The sequence below is a fragment of the Mustela nivalis genome (genome assembly GCF_964662115.1).
Source record: "Mustela nivalis genome assembly, chromosome: X".
Lineage (NCBI taxonomy): Eukaryota > Metazoa > Chordata > Mammalia > Carnivora > Mustelidae > Mustela > Mustela nivalis.
Genome location: NC_139040.1, coordinates 41418111 through 41441535, shown reverse-complemented (window position 1 = coordinate 41441535; position 23425 = coordinate 41418111). Strand labels below are relative to the sequence as shown.

The 23425-nt window shown below is 34.2% G+C and overlaps 1 protein-coding gene across 3 annotated transcripts in view; it reads left to right on the top strand.

The window, feature by feature from the left end:
- The window catches only part of IL1RAPL2 (interleukin 1 receptor accessory protein like 2), a 1449628-nt gene that overhangs the window by 1134335 nt on the left and 291868 nt on the right, over positions 1–23425 (top strand). For all 3 annotated transcript variants that reach the window (XM_082717421.1, XM_082717422.1, XM_082717423.1), the window contains one exon: positions 393–467. In XM_082717421.1, the coding sequence (XP_082573547.1) occupies positions 393–467 (75 nt within the window). The remainder of the gene's footprint in view (positions 1–392; positions 468–23425) is intronic.

Genomic DNA, 23425 nt, shown 5'->3' with positions numbered 1-23425 from the left:
GTGGTGGGTATTAAGGACGGCACATATTGCATGTAGCATTGGGTGTGGTGCATAAAAAATGAATTTTGGATCACTGAAAAAGAATTAAATAAAAAAATCTATATTTCTTTATACTTACAAGCTTCTAAAATTATTCAAAGTAGTCCATTTGTTTGAACTTGTTTGAAAGTGTAGCTGTTGAAATGGCCTATTTACAGTGAATCAATGGTGCTCTAAATATGCTGGAAAATGGATATTGTGTGGATAGAGTAACAACTCAAGTAAGAACACTGTCTAATAAATGTTTACACACCATCAAATCTACCAACATTAAATATCATCCGTGATAGAATCTTTCTTATCCTGTAATTTATCTCAATTTTCCCATTACTTTCTTTCACTTTCTCTTCCAGCTTTACTCACAGACAAACCTCCCAAGCCATTGTTCCCCATGGAGAATAAGCCAAGTGTTATAGATGTCCAGCTGGGTAAGTCCCCTTCTGGGAATAATAGATCCTAAACTTGTTCTCTGCTAACAGATGGGGGAAGATTGCATGAACCAGGGAAGGTTTATTGCCACTGTTATTACATGCAAATCAATTTGTGTCTGCTCATTTATAAGCCTTCGGTTCAGTGCAATAGCAGTTAAAGGAAATGCGTTTGTATTGCATCAGGGAATTGTAATACTAATTGGTTACACTAGGTATTAAGTGTGCTATAGAACAGAGCTTTTTAACTCTGTGATTGATAGAGACATAGATGTCATGCATTGGTGATTGGTTCAAAAGACTTTTCATGTTTGTCAGCCAAAAATTTTCATTTAGTGAACATTAACTCCTGGAGAACAGCACTTTTTAAAATAAAAGAACCCCTCAGTACAATCCTCAAAATGATGTGATAATGTTATTCCCAATGGCACAATCCAGGGCTGTTTAAAACTTGTATTTAGGTTGAGACCCTGAATATTTATGAATCATAGAGTGTTGGTAAAAGTAACAAGATGATTTATTGGTGCTAATGTTTTTTACAGACTCAAATAAGGACACAAGGTGTTGAGCCTTCCTTTTGAGTCTGTACCAGTAATCAGTGTGTTTCAAGAACTGTGAGCTTGAGATTCAGGAGACTGTTAGTATCTCTTCCACACATGGCCTTTACTCTAAACCATGTACTTCAATATTTGTGAGCTTTTATCTACCTTGGGTTTCATTCTATTCTTCAATTCTCAGAATTTCTTCAGTTTGAAGCAAGAGAATTGAGCAAATCTGCCAGAAATGCATTAGGTTTATTTTGGGTATATGTTTTATTGAAATCTGTGACAGTAGTGGTACCTACCAATTGTACAGCCAAGGAAGACAAATTGCCCCAATATTGCACCTACTTTGGAAGATGTTTTACTCAACTTTTGATCTTTCCAATACAATTTGGACTGTTAGAGGCTTATTTCTACCTTGAGAATAGATGAGAGAAAATTACATTCCTAAGAATTTGTTTATTTTTCCAAAAGGAAATATAGCACATTGTAGGTAATGTAGCCCACCAGTGTAGGTACCAAAGTTAAGTATTTTAAAATAAACAAACAAAAGAAAGGAAACATGTTAGTAATGGATTGTGGAAATAGTGAATATTTTGTAGCTAATGTTGATGTATTAGGGTATGGTTATCCCCCTGCCACCACTTCTATTATTTCGTAGAGTCATTACATTTTGTTATAGCCAAATCTAGATGTGCAGACACATACCCTCAGTAATTTTTGCCTACATCTTTCCATCAATACTGGGATGAAAATACCTCAAGTCGAACTCTGTAGTTTGCCAGGGATTACATGAACCAAAAGATGGTCTTATATCATTAGTTTTCATGAAGGTTCAAGTGGATAAGTTATTTTTATATTTTACACAACTACCTCAAATTTTGTGTTTGTGGCCCATCAGTGAGATACTTCTTCATTCACCTCTGCTATTAGTCAAGCCTTAACAAAAATGTTAGAGGAGTACTGGTCTAAAGCAAGGAGAGAGACCACTGTAGGAGGTATATTTCACAAAGATTCACTGGGTACAGCAATTATATATGCTATTTAGGACATCTCTAAGATGTATGCTTGGTATAAATGTATATTTCAACATAGGTATATGTGCCAAAATAGCCCACCACCATCACCCTGTAAAATCACTAAAGTGATTTGCTTTCAATTTGCATTAAGTGCAAGGCTGAACTTTTCAGTTTTTAGTTTGTGACAGAGTTTGGAGGCAACGTTTTTGACAGAAAGATGAAGACCTGCCCATTTTTCATCCTTAAAGACTATTTCTCTAAAATGCTAAAGCAACTGTGTAATTGAGGCAAAAGAAAACCAAATCAGCTAAACCAGATCTTTGATATTTGAAAGAGCACAAAACTGGTTAATTTTAGGTGATTTTAACTTTTCTACATATTTATCTAGCATCATTTATTCACACCTGAGTGTCATTTTGTAACTTAGACTTATGTCTCAATAGTAAGGTGGTGTTAGGAGCACTATAAACATCAGAGAGCTCCTCAGTGTCAGTGGGAGTTCTGCAGTCAGAAAGTTTAGAAACTACAAGTGCAAAAAAGAGAGAAAAATAATTGGAGTGATTGGATGTCCCTATTTATATCTGAAAAACTTTCAGAATCCAGTAAGATCATGAAAACTTTTGGAAATTATTTTTCTTCATTTTTTAAGATTTTATTTATTTATTTAACAGAGACAGAGATCACAAGTAAGCAGAGAGGCAGGCAGAAAGAGAGAGGGGACGCAGACTCCCTGCTGAGCAGAGAGCCCGATGCAGGCTTGATCCCAGGACCCTGGAATCATGACTGAGCGGAAGGCAGAGGCTTAACCCACTGAGCCACTCAGGTGCCCCTCTTCATTTTTTTTTAAAGTTCATTCGGAAAATTCAGCTCTAGACATCCTCAGATTAGAACAAAAAGCAAAAGTACCAAAGAACAATCCAATTCAAATGGCTAAACACATTACCAAGTTCAAGTTTCCCAAATCTCTGTACCTTAAATTTGACATAGCATTCTATTCAATTTGGCCACAGATTTTTTGCTATCTTACCACCTAAACATAGTTTATCATCCCCTTCCCCTTGAATTCAAGATGGCCTTAGGGACATGATTGATCAATAGAGTATGGTAGAAGTGGTATTCTAGAATTCTGGAGACTGGATCAAAGGAAGCCTTGCAGCTTCTCTTCAGGTCTCTTTGTCTTCTCTGAAACTACTATGCTATGAGAAGCTCAAGCCACATGGAGAAGCGCTAGAGGATGGGGCACCATTTGAAGAAGAAGAGGCCAATGAGCTTCAAGGCTGGTAAGTGAAGAAGCCATGTTGGAAGTGGATCCAGCTACCCTGGCTTATGCCATGTAGTTCAGGGACAAACCATTAAGGTAAACTGTTCTCATAATTCTAAGCCCAAAAATAATGAGCAAAATAAAATTATTGTCATTAGCTGCTAAGGTAGTTTTTTAAATAACAATAGTTACCTAAAACAAACATTTAAAAAAAAAAAAACATTGTAAATTCCATTTTCCCTATGGACAAGAATCCCATGCAGGTATTTTATGAAAAATGAGAAATATTGTGGGAAATACTTGAGTATTAGCTCTAAGATAGTTTTAGAAAATGTGGTCTGGAATAATTATTTATGTGTTTGTTGAGGGTTATACTAAGTTCTCATTTCTGCATACTTGTAAAGACAATCTAGTAAATAAAATTTTTCAGTAGAAATGAATATTCTTTTGTGCATGATTGGCATCATGGCAGATATTTTGTTGTGCCTCTAGAGGAAAATAAACATCTTGACTTTCTCTTTTCTGTAGTGTAATCCATTAGTCATCCACACTGTTGTAGAAATTTACATACTTTTTGCTGACATAGTGATGATAGTTTGGTTGTTGTTAAATTGTATTCAGATTGTAATACTGAAAGAAGATTAATCTTAACCAAATAACCATATATTTTGAAATGATAAACACATTCTTAACAAAGTAATATAAAACTATTGCTTTCACAAAGCAGCCTATTGTGCTACAGCTGCCTCTAGTAATATATGACATATACAGACAAAAGCAATGTACAAAATACACAAAAAGTCCTATTTGGTCCTATTTTCTTCTATTTTCTTACTGTGAAGGTAAATTTTGTTTGAATTTGATAAATAAACTTTTACTATATCAGCGTTGTCTTTTTTTGGCAGTTGAAAGTAAAAATATTTTCAAATTTTCTAGGAAAAAATAGCACTGTATTACAGTGTATTAATTCATATTACACTTTAATATCAAAGTATTGAAACATCATAACAACATGTGTCCTATTTGGAATGTATTGATGCTAGGTAGACCCTTCTTTGGATACTGTTTTTTGGGCTTTTTTTTTGTTTTATTATAGAACTTAAAGGCATGCTTTATGAATTAACAGGCTCCTAGAAGCTTTGGAAAGCCATGAATAAATGTACATGAAAAGATTTGAGATCTGACATCAAATTTCTTTTTTTTTTTTGACATCTAATTTCAATTGAAGATAAATTTAGAAATGTAACCTGTTCTTCTCATTGATGATGATAATTTTTTTAAATATCCTAAGACTTAAAATAAACCAGTGTTATGCAGAAAGAAATATGAACACTGTTTGCTTTCTCATTTTGTGTCGAAGAGTCAAAAAGAAGTTTTGGGAGCTTAAAACATATCAGAAAAACCCAGACCAGTGGGACAGTCCAAGCTAATTGAATACCGCAGGTGTTTCAAAAAAAAAAAAAAAAAGTCATCTCTAGATAAATCTGATCCGGTATTGAAGATTCTCTTCTATTCTCATTCAGAATTTATCTTACTATTACAGGCTATTCAAATTCATATTTAATGACTGTGTTATGTGCTACTGGTTCAAACTTTCTCTGTATGTAAAGGAATGTTAATCTTCATCAGAAATTGATTTCAGCAGCATATCAGTTTCTACTGAAAATTGTATTAGTTCTAAGAGACTACTGTAAAAGCCTCTATGAAGGAATAAAGCAAAATATAATATTTAAGCAGTACTCAAGACTACAAAGCAAAAATAAGTAACTAATTGAAGCCTTGAAATAGGAAATGAGCTGTTTAACCAAATCTATCTTTTTAAAACTTTATTTACATAGAAACAATTTTTGTGTTCTTAACAGATGTCAAATACAGTGTTAGATCCTGGGGATATAGAGGTGAATAAAATGAGGTACTTGATCTTAAGGTATTCTCAGTCTACTGGGGAAAAGAGATGTGGAAGCAGAATTACAGTGCAATATGATAACTGCCAAAACAGAGATGGGAAAAGGGAGAGTGACTATTTTTGTGGGAAGACCTCATAAATTAACAGCTCTACACTTTTTTTTAGCCAATATAATGTTGTATCTTTGTAACCTTAACACAAGTACTAAATTTACATGAAAATAATTAAAAATTACAAAAGATATAACCTTTTTAAATAATAAATTATCCATCATATGCTTCAATATGGCAATGTTGAGAATGGAAACTTTTTTTTGAAGATTTTATTTATTTATTTGAGAGACAGTGACAGAAAGAAAACATGGGGGAAGGAGCAGAAGGAGAGGGAGGAGCAGACTTCCTATTGAACAGGGAGCCATATGTATGGCTGGATCCTGGGACCTTAGGATCATGACCTGAGCTGAAGGCAGATTCTTAACTTACTGAGCCACACATGTGCCCCTAAAAATGGAAACTTATGATACCCTTGCATCTCTTCAGTTTAGCAAAATTAGTCAACTCTTTCTAACGTTATCATAGAACAAACAATCCAAAGCAAGTCACCAACCAATTGAGTGAAAATGTCAAGCCAGAATAACTATCAATATAAATAATAATACATGATAATTTCATTAGCTTGAGTAATGATTTGGTATATGTATTGTGGATATAATGGTGGTACCAAGAGATTTCTTTGAATTTTCTGTGTTTTTTTATTCTTTTTTGTACATTTTGTATTTTTGTGTACTCCTCCTACACTTTAGCTTCAGATAACTCCTTGAAAATCTTCATTTGCTCTAGAGTAAGTGAAGACTTTGGGAAGCAATTGTACTCAGCTTTCTTGGCCCCATAGTTGTAGCTGGTTCATGGCAGCATTTACTCTCCCTTGTAGGCATTCCAGGGTTAATGAGTTATTTCCTAAAGATTTTTTTAATTTTATTTTTTGCTAGATAACATGCATGAGCTTAGCATGGGCCACCCCGAACTGAAAACAATTATATTACCCAGAATGTACAACAATGAAAATTTACAATTATTTAAAACTTTGAAAAACCTGGGCTAAACCTTTTCCCTACAAGTTGGCTGCCGTATTAGCACTTGAGACTGAAACAGGTTTACTTATTTTGTCTCAGTTTCTATAAACATAGTTGTACTTATTCTGAGACACTTAGGGATAAAATTTTTTTTTTAATCAAAAAGAAAAATTTAATAGTTTACTAAAGATTTGTCTGTAATGTGATAAGTTGTCTACGAACATTTTAGGAATAACATGATTATTGACCAGACCGCTTGCATAAATTGATATTTGGGGGACATTGTCAAAGTTTATGTCCCATTGAGATTTAATATAAGCTTGAAAGTATTTCATCACACTTTCTTAATGCCAATATTGTGATTTTATAAATATGGTAACAAAATTATTTGAAAATTCACTATGTACTAGGCACTGCAATATGCATTTGTGCATATACTGTTTTATTTATTCCTCATAAGACCCCAAAGTAGTAGTTGGTATTGTTGAAATATTTTGCAGATGAGGAAACTCAGATTCAGACAGATAAAATAACTTTATTGAGGCTACATATTTAGTAAGTGGCAGAAATGAAACTTTGATCTGATTTGTTTGACTCCAAAGTTGTGTTATTTTTATTACAGAATACCAAGTGTGGTAAGATTATCTAGGCCTCAGGGGAGTAGGAGTGGGGGAATGGGGCAACTGGGTGATGGACTTTAAGGAGGACACATGGTGTAATGAGTACTGGGTGTTATATAAGACTGAGGAATCACTAAACTCTACCTCTGAAACTAATAATACATTGTATGTTAATTAAATTAAATAAATTTTGAAAAATAAAATAAAAATAAATTAATTAACTAAGTAGGACCATTGTGTAAAAAAAAAATTACCTAAGCCTCATATTAGATCCTCCAAAAAACTATCACTCTAATACAATTTAATAATAATAACTATATTATGTATTTAACTACATAAAATAATAGTTATTTAGCAATAGCTCTACAATTAATATTATTATAATAATATTTAGTATCAATAATATATATACTTCTAGTAATAATTCTTATAATAACATTTAGTATCATTTAATAATAGCAGTACTACTATATTATAATACTGATGATATTATTTAATAATGGCTCCAATACTACTACTACTACTACTAGTTATTATTGCTAATAGTAGTAGTAAAATTATCATTTATTGATTGCTTGAAAGATGCTAGACATTGTACTAAATATTTTATTGCATTATTTCATTTACTTTTTCCAATAATTCTTTGAGATAGAGGAAGCTATTTGTCCCACTTTTAAAAAAGCATTCTTAAGGTATTATTCATATACTATACAACTGACCTACTTATATCATACATTTCAATGATTTCTAATACATTCACAGGGTCATGCAAGCATCACAATGGAATGTTGCAGCATCCCGGAAAGAAACTTCATACCCATTAGCAGTTATTTCCCAGTCCTCCACCGCCACCCACACCTATGGCTCCAGGCAATCACTAATCAGTTTTCTGTGTCTATAGATTTGCCTATTCTGGACAGTTCATATAAATGAAATCATACAACATGTGTTCTTTTGTGATTGGCTTCTCACACTTAGAATATTGTTCTCAAGATTCAAATATATAGCTTGTATTAAAACTTCATCCCTTTTTATTGCCAAATAATATTCTATTTATGGTTATATCACATTTATCTATCCATCAGTTGAAGTACATTTTGGGTGTTATTATATATAATGCTGCTACACACATTAGTGTATAAATTTTTGTGTGAACACATGTTATCATTTTAGGGTATATATAGAGTGTAGAATTGTTGGGCTATATGGTCACTCTATATTTAATCTTTTGATGAACTGCCAGATCTTTTACTAAAGCAACTGCACCATTTTACATTTTCAGAAGAAATGCACAAACTTCCATTCTCTTCACATCCTTGCCAACAGTTGCTGTTTTCCACTTTTTAAAAAAATAGTATTTATCTTAAAGGGTATGTAGTGGTATCTCATTGTGGTTTTGGTTTGCATTTCCCTAATGGCTAATGATACTAAACATTTTTTTGTGTGCTTATTTGCCATTTGTATGTCTTCATTGAAGAAATGTCTATGGTCTTCTTTTTATTTCTTTTATTATTTTTTAAAATTTTGTTTTATTTTTTTCAGTGCTCCAAGATTCATTGTTTATGCACCACATCCAGTGCTCCATGAAAGACATGCCTTCCTTAATGCCCACCACCAGGTTCACCTAACCCATCACCCCCCTCCCCTCCAAAACCCTCAGTTTGTTTCTCAGAGTCCATGGTCTCTCATAGTTCTTCTCCCCCTCCAAGTTCCCCCAGTTTACTTTTCCTTTCCTTCTCCTAATGTCCTCTGTGTTATTTCTTATGCTCCATTTTTTAAATGAGGAGATTGGCCTCAGAGAAGTCATCTAAATTACCAAAGCTAGTAAGCACTTCATAAGTAGTGAGGCCCAAGCTGGCATTCTTAACATTTACGCAAAATACACATTAATGTTAATACTACTTTTTACTCAGTCTTCTTGCACTAGGATTTTACTTATGTTCCCTTTTTATAAAAAATATATTTTTAGACAGAAAGTGAGTGGTTCTATATGAATAAGTTAAAAGGGTATTGAGTGAGAATTGATTCAGTGGAAAAATAAAAATGAGCAAGAGAACATTATTTTGATTTTTTTTTTACATTTGTAACTTAGGGAAAAACACTTTTTCAAATGGCAAACTAATGCAAAAGCTGCAGACATACCTGAAAACTGGCTATGAAGTGCAAGGCCACACAGAAAAGTTTCTTGAGGGATGTACATTTAAATGGTTAGAAAGCTGCATATACTCCAGCATCTGAAGAAATATTAAGAAATTCATGTGTCATTCAAGGATGGGAAAGACAGATTAAAAACTAAAAACAAATTAGGGAGCTCTCTGATTTTGGAATTTATTAGGAACATATGTCAAATGAAGATGTTATTCTCTAACAATGTGCTCTGTATTGATATCAATGCCGTCATCTTTATAGTACTTTTTAGCAGTTCTGTCTTCTAATCCATTTTAGTCATTGGGTAATGGATGTTTTTTTAATATCTGAAAAGGGAAAAAAATAAAACTACACATTCTGTGTTTAAACATCCAGCATGAACTGGGGGATAAAACAATTTAGACCCTTCCAACTCAAATGTCTTATGTTTTTTTATACAAATAAAAGTGGATTTTATATTATGGTATACCTGTAGAAAAGTGAGATAAATATCATCTGGCTAGTTTATACATAAACCACCTTTAAGTGTTCTCATAATTGAGGAGAAAGGGTAGCTTTGCATCATTTAGATAATTCCCTTAATTATTCTCCACACTCTGTTTGTTTAGATATGGCTTAAACTTTGGAAGACCTTTTGTTCCCTTAGAAATAGTTCTTTCCACAAATTACTTAGAGGTATCAGGAGTGATACATAAATATCTGGTCCTGTTAATAGACACATGTTTTGCTGTAATTTAGAGAACACCAGAAATCATACCACTTCCCTTATCACCTTTACTCCAAATATCTTCATATTATTATGGTTGACAATAGTAGATCAGGATCAACACAAAAAGGGGGTCGGGCAAGAGATCTGGAGGTAAATCTCAGATGTTTGAAAACCAGGTCTGATAGGGTAGAGTCAACCTGAAGTTTAGAAACTTAGACCTTGCAGAGGTGTTAGCAAAGTTGTGAACAAATAGGTCAGGTCAAAGAACACACCAATCTTGAGTTTCTAGTAAGACGAGAACGTCAAAGGCTAAAAAGCCATCAGAAATTAGGCAACAAATGGATAGTGAAGGATCAAAGGCAGTGACGTTAGATCTACAAGATTTGATACTTGATTTTCACAAGAGAAAAGTATTATCATGGGCAAAGTCCCTGAAAAAGAAAATTGGAAAGAACTGGAGCTTTGGGTGATGGAGAGGACACATTTAGCAATTAAATGTTTAAGACTTAGCAGTTTAAGACTTCTTATGTGAGAAAGGAACCTCCCTAAAAAAGAGTAGAGGACAAACTTGACCTAAGACCAGTTTGCGTGTGTGTGTGTGTGTGTGTGTGTGTGTGTGTGTTATGTTAGTCACCATACAGTATACATTAGTTTTTGATGTAGTGTTCCATGATTCATTGTTTGCATATAACACCTAGTGCTTCATATTCTGATATAAACAGTATAGTGTTTGCCAATATCTGAATTTTGAAAATTGAATTAATAGTGTATGCATCATATCAAAAAGTACACTTTAGTTTTGTTTACAGATGCAGCATAAAACCAGGAACTTTTTTTTTTAATTTTTAGATCTAAATTCAATTAGCCAATGTATAACACATCATTAGTTTTTGCTATAATGTTCAATGATTCATTAGTTGCGGAACTTCTTTATTTCGAAATTGTGCATGTGCCTTAGATACTTGTTTTCAAGAATAGGCTCTATGGACCACTAAGGGTCTAATTCAGATAGTTTAATTTCCTTAGTTGCAAATATGTTGAGAGTCCACATATTGCTATAATGATTATTTTAATTTATGTGTAATTAAGCTATTTGAAAACATTTTAACTTGGTGAGATGATTACTATTTTGTGTCTCAAGGCTGATTGTGATGATAAGTCAGCAAAGGAAAAAAAGATTGTGAATGTGTAGAATGAAACCCTTTTAATGAGGAGAGGGAATTTTGGTCAAGACTCAACTTGAAAACTCCCTACCTTAATTATGGGATAATGAACATACTTTGGAAAGGAAGAGAATTATGCTAATTCTGGATAGGAAAATCACAGAAAAGTAAAGGTTAATTTTAATAGTGATAGATCATATTTATGCAGTATACTTCTCCAAGGACTCAAAGCTTTTATATCAGGCACCATTTAATTAATTTCTTTAAACTGTAAAATAAGATGAGCCATTATTAACCACTGACATGTGTGGGGTTAAGTTTCTTTGTGACACCCACACGCAGTTTAACTGAACACACTAGTGAAGAATCTGCTGTATCAGTAATGAATAAATAATTATTAGCCCGACCATTATTAGACACCTCAGAATTACTGTTGGTGCTGCTTTTATATATAGGAATGTGCAGCAAGAATGGTCTATCTACTCACCACTAGCGGTTTTGCTACTTCCTTTCTCAGCCTTGTAATTAGCTTATTAACCTAGGAACAGATGTTCTCATGACTGACCACTTAGTATATTAAACTAGTAGCTCTTAAGCTCTGCAGATTGATACTTTGTGCTTTTGTTTATTCTCTAGTGTTATTTGTTGATTCCAAGGATTTTAGTTTGTACATTCTTCTGATGGGAAAATAATTATTTTTAAATTTTTTATATATCTAATTTAAAGATTTTATTTATTTATTTGAGAGAGAGAGAGAGAAAGAATGCATGAGCAGTGTGGAGGGACAGAAAGAGAGAGGGAGAAACAGACTTCCACTGAACAGGGAGTTCGATGTGTGACAAGATCCCAAGACTCTGGGATCATGACCTGAGCCAAAGGCAGAACATAACAAACTGAGCCAGCCAGGCACCCTGATGTGCAAAGAATTCTTGAAGACGACAGGCAAAATAACATATAAGGTGGCAATAGCAGTGGGGACAGGTCAAAATTTGCAGAAGATGAGAGAAAGAAAGATCTTTCTTTCAAATAATGTGTAAAAATAGCTCAGTAAAAATGGACCTTCTCATTTATGAAAGGCAGGTTCATGGTTCTAACAGTACACTAGACTGTTGTGTCTTTTAAGCCTTCTACTTCACTTTCATTATGACTGTATTTGTAATTCTATTAGTCATGGAATAATTCTATTAGTCATCCTTCATTTGTCTTCTTCATATGCAACATTTACTTGTATTTAATCTACTCTTACCAGCCTTCCAACTCCTCTTCAGTGGCTTTTATTCCAGCAGAAGGAATCTTGGTGTAACTTATTTAATTCTATAAATCTGGAAACTGGTGTCACATCTGAAGTCGCTAAAGAAACAAGCCTAGACTGGGGTACCTGGGGGCTCAGACAATTAAGTGTCCAACTCTTGATTTTGGATCAGGTCATAGTCTCTGGGGCATGGGATCAAGCCATGCCTTTGGTTCCACGATCAGAGGGGAGTCTGATGGAGATTCTCTCTCTCTCTCCCTCTCTCTTTTCTCTAATAGATAAATAAGGGCACGTGGATGGTCAGTCAGTTAAGCATCTGACTCTTGATTTTAGCTCAGGTCATGATTTCAGGGTTATGGGTCCAGCCCCATGTGGGGTTCTGTGATCAGTCATCTGCTTGTCCCTCTCCATCTGCTCCTACCACTGCGCTCTCTCTCTCTCTCTTTTTAAATCTCTATCTTTCTCTTAAATAAATAAAATCTTAAAAAAAAGAAACAGATCAAGACCATTCAATATAAAATGCTTCAGTTTCCTTCCATTCTATTTTAAAATATTCATTTTTGTCCTTTCTTTTCCCCTTTATTCTAGGAAGAAGAGGTACAATTATCTCTTTCCAAATTTAAATTGTCTACCTTTATTTATTAGTTTACACCTTCCCATATGTTATCCTAACCTTCAGTTACCCCCTCTAAAAATGCATTTTCAAATTTTGTCCCATAATAAATACAGTAAACTCCCCCACCCATTCTAAATGAATATACATATTTTAAAATACTTTCTTTAAAAAAATACTGCCTTATCCTGCTTTCTCTTCAAGGTACACTATCTCATTTCTCTTTTTCCTATTCAAACTCAGTTGTTTGACAAGTTTATGTAGACCATTTGTTTTACTATGCCTCCTTTAGTTCTCATCTTACTGAAACCTGACTTCAATCCCACCATTCTGTTAAAGCTCCTCTAGTTACTTAAATATCTTCTTATAATTACCTAATTCTACCTCTTTCTTTTCAAGACCATTACACCCTTTGGCACCACCGAAAAGTTAATTGCTACACCTTGTCTGGCACATAAATCAATGTATAATAGACACCTCCTTTTTTCCTTAGAATTCTCTGCTCTCCTAGTTCTCAAACTAATTATCTTCTTTCTTCTCAGTCTTTGCTTCTGATCTCTGTCTACAACTGCTTCCTTAGTTGGTTGAAGTAGGGAAGAGGATTGAGTAGAAATTTGAACCATAAGGAAAATTTTTAAATCTTTACAATATTAAATCATGAAAATTAGGATTTGGATAATGTGTAGGCCTTTCTTAAAGAATCTGGAAATAAGAGTCTGCTTTGGCTTATTTGGTAAAGAGGAGTGCCTATGCTTATTTAATGAAAGTTTTAGGAACAGCCTCTTTTTCTTAACTAAGATTGTTGATAGGACTCATCCAGTCACTAAGACATTTCTTGAAAATCAAATGTGTGTAAGGTCCAGTGGAGATACACAGATGACTAAGGGACAGACATGGTGCTAGGGAGATTGGAATTTAGCTGAGGTGATTGAGATAAACAACATTAGAGGAAACATCAATAGGCTGGTAGAATAGGAAGCACCAGATCTTGTCTCTCTACAGAAACAACTACTTAACAAAAACAAACAGTTTAAAAAACCTTTATAAGAACTCCAAAATTCAGATAAGAATTCACGGAACCACAAGCAAGCTCAAAGCCAAGAATGATTGCACTGAAAGGGTAAGAAAAGCTATTGTATTTTAACCATATAAGCTCCTCCTCCAAGCTGGAACATCTTGCAAATGGTAGGAAAAGCCCATCTTGCAACTTCTCCCTTGGAAGGAAAACAGAAGAGTGGGGTATACATCCAATGTTCTGACTTTCAGGGAAACTGTGAAATGGATTGTTTTCTGTATCTCCTGAGTTAGAGTGCTGATGCAGAGCCAGCATGTCTGAGATATCTAGGGACCACAGAAAACAAGAGAGCTCAGCACTTTGAGGCAGTACAAGGGAACCTGCAGTATTGCAGACACTGGTGGGAGCAAATACTATAAGACCTTGGAAAAGAAAAAAGCAAACCTCCCTAATTGGAAAATTATAAAACCTATATAAGATACATCTGCAGAAAAGGTTTGAAAGAACCCAAGAATCTCTAGCTAGGTTGATGAATGAATATGTTTCCCTATATGAAGCCTTTCCGTAAAGACTGAGAGAGGTGGTTGTGTTTTCCAATGTATGGATAATAGCACAAAGTTTCAAGGCACACAAAGTAATAGGAAAAAAGGTCCAACTGAAGAAACAAATAAGTCTCCAGAAACCAACTCTATAGAGATAGAGATAGGTGAATTACCAGACAAAAAAATTAAAAATAACAGTCATGGAAATGTTCAGTGGGGTCAGGTAAATGATTCGTGGGCAAAATGAAAGTATCTACAAAAGGGTAGACAATTAAAAGAAAAACAACCCAAATTTTCAAGCTGAAGAATACAGTAACTGAATTGAAAAAAAATTATTTAAAAAGTTTCACAGCCAATTTGATCAAGCAAATGAAAGAATCTGTGAACTCAGGATATTCATTTGAAATTATCTAGTCAAAGGAGCAAAAGGGAAAAAAATGAAAAAGAGTGAAAAAAGTCTGAGACCTAGGGGATACCAATAGGTTGGCCAATATGCACATTATAGGAGTCTCAGAAGGGGAAAAAACAGAAAAGGGCACAGAAAATATATTGGAAGAAATGATGAGAGAAAAATCCCCAAAACTGGGGATGGGGGTGGACATCCAGATTCAGAAAGCCCAAAAGATTTCAATTAGGATGAATACAAAGAAGTCCACACCAATATACACTATAAACAAATTGTCAAAAGTCAAAAACAGAGAAAGAATTTGAAAGCAACAAGAGAAAAATGATTCATTGCATACAAGGAAGCACCCATGAGACTATAAATGAATTTCTCAGCAGAAACACTTCAGGTCAGAAGAGAATGGAATGATGTACTTAAAGAGTTGAAAGGAAAAAACAAAAAACAAAAACAAAACTGCCAACCAAAGATATTAGGTTCAACAAAACTGCTTTTCAAAAAACGAAGGAAAAGTACTTCCCCAGATAAACAAAACCTGAGGGAGGTAATTACCATTAGACCTGCCTTATAAGAAATGGTAAAGGAAGTTTTTCAAGTTAAAGGGAAAGCACAGTAGGTGGCAGCATTAAAACTTATGAAAATATAAAGCGCACTTATAAAGTTACTAAATAGACAAATACAGAATAATATTATAATGGTAGTATATAAATCATTTCAATTATGGTATGGGAGTTAAAAGACAAAAGACTATAAAATATGTTAATGGATCACAATTTAGAAGGATGTGTTTGGTAACATCAATAATACAAAGTTACAAAGGTAGGCGATTAAGTTTTTATATGCAATTGTAGTTATTATTAGCCAATATAGATTGTTATAACTACAAGATGTTTTCTGTCATCCCCATGGTAACCACAAAGAAAATACCTATAGGAGATACACAATAATGAAGAGAGAGAAATCAAAGATTGTCACTGCAAAAGTAAATGAAACACAAAGGAATACAGCAGCAAAAAAAGAAAAAAAAGGGGGGAGGAAAGAAAAACTACAAGACAGAAAATAATTAATAAAATGGCAATAGTTAGGTCTATACTATCAGTAATTACTTTAAATCCAAATGAATTAAACCCTCTTATCAAAACAATAGAGTGGCTTAATAGATAAGAACCCAAAACAAAACAAAACAAATCCAAAACCTAAGAAATAATTACACATTGTTTATTAGACTTATTTTAGGTATAAGGACACAAAGAGGTGCAAAGCAAAAAGATGGATAAAAATTTTCCATGCAAATGTTAACTGAAAGAAAGTGGGGTTAGCCATACATATATCAGACAAAATAGACTTCAAGTAAAAAAAAAAAAAAAAAGAAAAGCTGTCACAAAAGACAAAGAAACACATTACATATTGAGAGAAGGCTCAATTCACCAGGAACATAAAACAACTATAAATATATGTGCACCAAACAACAGGACATCCAGATATATAAAGCAATCATTGACAGAACTAGAGGGAGAAATAGATAGGAACACAATAGTAATAATGGATAGAACATCCAGACAGAAGAGCAACACTTCTGTTGATCTGAAATAAAGGACTTGAACAAAACTATAGACATATATACCTAATAGATACATACAGAACATTCCATGCAACATCAGCAGAATACACAATTTCTGAAGCACACATATACGGAATATTTTATGAAGATAAATCACATGTTAAGTCATAACAAGTGTTAACAGATGTAAGAAGATTGAAATTATACCAAGTATCATTTCTGACCATAATGGAATGAAACTGGCAACAAATTACAGAAGAAAAACTAGAGATTTCACAAATATGTGGACGTCAAATAACACTCTTAAACAACCAATGGATGAAAATGGAAATCAAAAGGGCAATTTGAGAATATCTTGAGAAAAACAAAAGTTAAGATACAACATACTAAAACTTATAGGGTGCACCAAAAGCAGAACTGAGGGAAGTTTATCATCATAAATATTAAATATTAAAAAAAAAGATTTCAAATAGACAACTTACCTGAACAGCTTAAAGAACTGGAAAAGGTACAATCTAAGGCCAGGTTAACAGGAAATAAAAAGGAAATTACAAAGATTAGAGAAGAAATCAATGAAATAGAGAATAGAAAAACAGTAGGAAAAAAAAGCAACAAAACTAAGAGGTTTTCTTTTTTAACATTTTATTTATTTATTTGACAGAGTGAGACACAGTGAGAGAGAGAACACAAGCAGGGGGAGTGGGAGAGGAAAAAGCAGGCTTCCCACTGAGCAAGGAGCCGGATGTGGAGCTCAGTCCAAGGACCCTGGGATCATGACCTGAGCCAAAGCTAGACATTCAATGGCTGAGCCATTTAGGTGCCCCCTAACAGTTTTTTTTCTTTTAATCAGCAAAATTGACAACTTTATGTAGGCTAAGAAAAACATATAGTATTCTCAATTAAATAAAGTTAGAAATGAAAGAGAAAATACTACAGCTGATTCCACAGAAACAAAAAGAATGAGACGAGACCATTATGAACAATTATACATTAATAAATTGGATAATCTAGAAAAAACTGATACATTCTTAGAAAGATACAATTTATCAAGACTGAATTATTAAAAAAAATAGAAAATCTGAACAGACCTATAACTAGTAAGGAGATTAAAGCTGTTTTAACCAAAACCCTCTCAATGATGAAAAGTCTAGGAGTATTTTTAATTTCTTGAGGAATTTCCACACTGTTCTCCAAAGAGGCTGCACCAATTTGCATTCCCACCAACAGTGTAAGAGGGTTCCCCTTTCTCCACATCCCCTCCAACACATGTTGTTTCCTGTCTTGTTAATCTTGGCCATTCTAACTGGTGTAAGGTGATATCTCAATGTGGTTTTAATTTGAATCTCCCTAATGGCTAGTGATGATGAACATTTTTTCACGTGTCTGATAGCCATTTGTATGTCTTGATTGGAGAAGTGTCGGTTCATATCTTCTGCCCATTTTTTGATATGATTGTCTGTTTTGTGTGTGTTGAGTTTGAAGAGTTCATTATAGATCCTGGATATCAACCTTTTGTCTGTACTGTCATTTGCAAATATCTTCTCCCATTCCGTGGGTTGCCTCTTTGTTTTTCTGACTGTTTCCTTTGCTGTGCAGAAGCTTTTGATTTTGATGAAGTCCCAAAAGTTTATTTTCGCTTTTGTTTCCTTTGCCTTTGGAGACATATCTTGAAAGAATTTGCTGTGGCTGATATCGAAGAGATTACTGCCTATGTTCTCCTCTAGGATTCTGATGGATTCCTGTCTCATATTGAGGTCTTTTATCCATTTTGAGTTTATCTTTGTGTACGGTGTAAGAGAATGGTCGAGAAATTAAAAACAGAACTTCCGTATGACCCTGCAATTGCACTCCTGCGTATTTACCCCAAAGATACAGATGTTGTGAAAAGAAGGGCCATCTGTACCCCAATGTTTATAGCAGCATTGGCCATGGTCACCAAACTGGAAAAAAACAAGATTCCCTTCAACAGACGAATGGATAAGGAAAATGTGTGTCCATATAAACTATGGAGTATTATGCCTCCATCAGAAAGGATGAATACCCAACTTTTGTAACAACATGGACAGGACTGGAAGAGATTATGCTAGTGAAATAAGTCAAGCAGAGAGAGTCAATTATCATATGGTTTCACTTATTTGTGGGGCATAACAAATAGCATGGAGGACATGGGGAGTTAGAGAGGAGAAGGGAGTTGAGGGAAATTGGAAGGGGAGGTGAACCATGAAAGACTATGGACTCTGAAAAACAGTCTGAGGGGTTTGAAGTGGCGGGGGGGGTGGGAGGTTGGGGTACCAGGTGGTGGGTATTATAGAGGGCACGGATTGCATGGAGCACTGGGTCTGGTGAAAAAATAATGAATACTGTTAGGCTGAAATTTAAAAAAAAAAAAAAGTCTAGGAGTAAACTACTTCACTGGCAAATTCTATAAAAAATTTGAAGAAAAAATAATGTTAATCCTTTCAAACTCCTCCAGAAATATGAACAGGAAGGAGTACTTCCAAACTCATTTTATTAGCCCAACATATTCTGCTAACAAATCTAAACAAGGACACTACAAGGAAACAAAATTGTAGCTCAATATCCATGATGGATATAGATTTAAGACTCTTCAACAAATAACTAGCAAACCAAATTCTACAGCACATTAGAAGAGACATACACCATGACCAAGTGGGATTTATCCCCGGGGTGAGAGGATGGTTTAATATATAGAAATCAGTCAGTATCATAAACCATATTAACAAAATAAAAGATAAACAGCACGTGATCATCTCAGTATATGAAGAAAAGGTATCTTACAATATTCATTCACTCTTTCATGATAAAAACACTGAATAAACTAGGAATAGAAGAAAACTAACTCAATATAGTAATGGTCATATATAAAAGCCTAGAGCTAACATTACACTCAATAGTGAAAAACAATAATTTCCCTCTAAGATCAAGAACAAGGCAAGGATGCTGATGCTTGTCATTTCTATTCAATAAAGTAATGAGAAATCTAGCCAGAGAAATTACTTAAGAATGATAAATTAAAGGCAATCAATTCAGAAAGGAAGAAATTTATTTCTGTTCATAGATGACATTATCTTACATACAGAAAATGCTATGGATTCCATAAAGCAAAAACCTGTTAACTAATAAAAGAATCCACCAAAGTTGCAGTATACAAATAAACATATAAAAATCAGTTGCATTTTTATAAACTAGCAATCAACAATCTAAAAAGAAAATTAAGAAAATGATTCTATTTACAATAGGACTAAAAAGAATAAAATATTTAAGGATAAACATAAGGAGGTGAGAGACTTGCACACTGAAAACTACAAAATATTATTGAAAAAAAATTGAAGAAGACACAAATAAATGGAAAGATATCCTATGTTCATGGATCACAGGACTTAATATCATTAAAATGTCCCTACTTCCCAAAGCAGTCTACAGAGTCAATAAAATCCCTATCAAGATTCCCATAACATTTTTCACAGAAATATTTAAAAAACAGTTTTTTTAATGTTTTAAAAGATTTTATTTATTTTTAGAGGTGGGGAGAGAAGCAAAAGGGAGAGGGAGAGGGACAAGCAGACTCCATGCTGAGTGCAGAGCCCAGTGCAGGGCTCAATCCCACAATCAGGTCATGACCTGAGCCAAAATCAAGAGTCTGAAGCTCAACCAACTGAACTACCTAGGTGCCCCCAAAAGCAGTTTTTTTTTTTTCCCAAAAAAGCAGTTTTAATATTCATATACAACTACAGAGTACCCTGAGTAGCCAAAATCATCTTGAGATAAAAGAACAAAGCTGGAGGCCTCTTACCTCCTGGATTTAAAGCACATTATGAAGATGGAGTAATCAATCAAAACAGCATTGTCCTGGCATGAGAATATACATGTAGACCAATGGAACAGAGTAGAGACCCAGATATAAACTCTTTAAAATGTGCCAAGTTCTCTCAATGGGGAAAGGATTGTCTCTTTAACAAATGTGTTGGAGAATTGTATATCCCCAGGCCAAAAAAAAAAAAAAAAAAGAAAGAAAGAAAACTCTTGCTCTATACCATATACAAAAATAAACCCAAAATTGATTTAAAAATAAACCTAAGACCAAAAACTCCTACAAGAAAACATGGGGGAAAAACTTCATAACATTGGTCTTGGCAATAATACTAAAGGACAGGCCGCAAAAGTAAAAAGAAAAAAAAATAGAAAAGGGGACATAAACTAAAAACATTTCTGCACAGCAAAGGAAATGACCAATAAAATGTAGAGGGAGATTACAGAATGGAAAAATAATTGCAAACCATGTTTCCGATAAAGGACTAATGTAAAAAAAAAAATGTAAGGAACTCTTACAACACAGTAACAAAAATCCAACAATAAGATTTTTTAGATTTATTTATTTATTTGAGAGAGAGAGTGACAGAGCATGAGAGTAGACAGGGTCAGAGGGAGAAGTAGACTCCCCCACGGAGCTGGAAGTCTGATATGGGACTTGATACCAGGAATCCGGGATCATAAGCTGAGCCGAAGGCAATTGCTTAACCAAAAGAGCCACCCAGGCACCCGCATCTGATTTTTTAAATTGACATTTCCCCAAAGAAGACATATTAATGGTTAACAGGTTTATGAAAAGATGCTCAACATCACTAATCATCAAATCAAATCAATGCAAATCAAAATTCCACTGGGATATTACCTCACGCATGTTAGGATATACATTATTAAAACAACAACAAAAAACAAAAACCAATAATATCCCAGAAAATATGTGCTGCTGAGAATGTAGAGCAACTATAATCTTTACATTGTTGATGGAAGTATAAAATGGTGCAGCCATTATGAGAAACAATATGAATGTGCCTCAAAAAATTAAAGAAAGTTGCCACTTGATCCAGCAATCTCACTTCTTGGTATTTATCTAAATTAATTATAATCAGTATTTCTTTTTTCAGAATTTTTATTATGTTAGTCACCATACAGTACATCATTAGTTTTTGATGTAGTGTTCCATGATTCATTGTTTGCTTATAATACCCAGTGCTCCATGCAATATGTGCCTTCCTGTAATCAGTATTTCTAAGAAATACTTGCACTCCCATATTATTATTCACAGTATTATTCAGGGTAGCCAAAGTATAGAAATAATCTAAAAGTCCATTGATGGATAAGTGGATAAAGAAAATGTAGTATATACAATGGAATGTTATTCAGCCTTTAGGAGAAAGGTGTAGGGAGTTAAGATGATGGAGTAGTGGGGGTCTCTGGACTTGTCTTGTCCTTCGAACACAGCTAGATTGGAATAAGATCATTTTGGACAGAAAATCAATCTGAGCATTAAGAGAACAATCTGAACAAATAGAGAGACAGACCCTTGGCAGATATGAGATGTGGGAGATGTGAATTAGGGGAGGAAAGCCATGGTGCGTCAGAGGGGAGAGAACGTTTTCCACAGAGAAAGAAAGAGAAAGGGGGAAAGAGAACAGTGAATAGTGTTCACACAAGAAAAACACTTTCATAAAACCATTGATGAGGGAGTCAAAAGGATGAAAGACTTAAATGTGAGACAGGAAACCATTAAAACTCTAGAAGAGAACACAGAGAGGAATCCCTTTGACCTTGACCATAGCAACTTTTTACTAGGTACATCTCTGGAAGCAAGGGTAACAAAAGCAAAAATGAACTCTTAGGACTTAATCAAGATAAAAAGCTTTTGCACAGTAAAGGAAACAATCAATAAAACTAAAAGCAACCTACAGAATGGGAAAAGATATTTGCAAATGACATAAAGGGCTAGTTTACAAAATCTATAAAGAACCTGTCGAATTCAACACCCCCAAAATAACCCAGTTAAGAAATGAGCAGAAGACATGAACAGATGTTTCTCCAAAGAAGACATACAAATGACTAACAGACACATGAAAAAATGTTCATCAGTCATCATCAGGGAAATACAAATCAGATCCATAATGAGATACCACCTCACACCTGTCATAATGGTTAGAATTAACACCTCAGGAAACAACAGGTGTTGGTGAGGAAAAGAAGGGTAGGGAACCCTCTTATACTGTTGGTGGGAAGGCAAACTTGCAGCTAATCTGCAAAACAGTATAGAGGTTCTCGAAAAGTTAAAAATTGAACTATCCTATGACCCAGCAATTGTACTACTAGGCATCTAACCAAAGGATACAAAAATAGTGATCCAAAGGACCACATGCCTCCCAATGTTCATAGTAGTACTATCAATATTAGCTAAATTATGGAAAGTGCCCAAATGTCCATCAACTGATGAATGGGTAAGGAAGGTATATATATACAATGGAATATTATTACTCCACCTTTAAAATGAATGAAATCTTGACATTTGCAATGATGTGGATGGAAGTAGAGAGTATTATGCTAAGCAAAATAAGTCAGAGAAAGACCAATACCATTTGATTTCATTCCCATGTGGAATATAAAAACAAAACAGATGAACGTGGGGGAAGGGAAGGAAGAATAAAATAAGATAAAAATGAAGAGGGAGGAAAACCATGAGAGGTTCTTGACTTTAGAGAACAAACTGAGGGTTGATGGAGGGATGGAGAGTGGGAGGATGGGAGGATGGGCTGAATGGGTAATGGGCACTTATGATAAGCACTGGGCTTTATATGTAAGTGGTGAATCACAAAATTCTACTCCTGATATCAACACAACCCTCTATGTTAACTAACTTGAATTTAAATAAAAATGCAGAAGAAAAAAAAAGAAAAAGTTATAAATCCTGTCATATGCTACACTATGGATGACACTTGAGGACATTATACTAAGTGAAATAAGCCAGTCACAGAAGGAAATACTGTATGTTTACATTTATATGAGATATCTGAAGTAGCCAAATTTTTAGAAGTCGAAAGTAGAATGGTGGTTTCTAGAGGCTGGGGAAAGGAGAAATTGGGAGTTGCTGTTCAAGGGATATAGAGTTTCAGTCATGCAAGATGAAAAATTTCCAGAGATCTGCTGTATAACAGTGACATATAATTAACAATACTGTGCTGTACATTTAAAGATTTGTTAAGAAGGTAGATTACATGTTACAAAAGTTTACACGACAGTTGGTGAGAAGTGTTTTAACAGGGATTTTTCATGTCAGAAACTT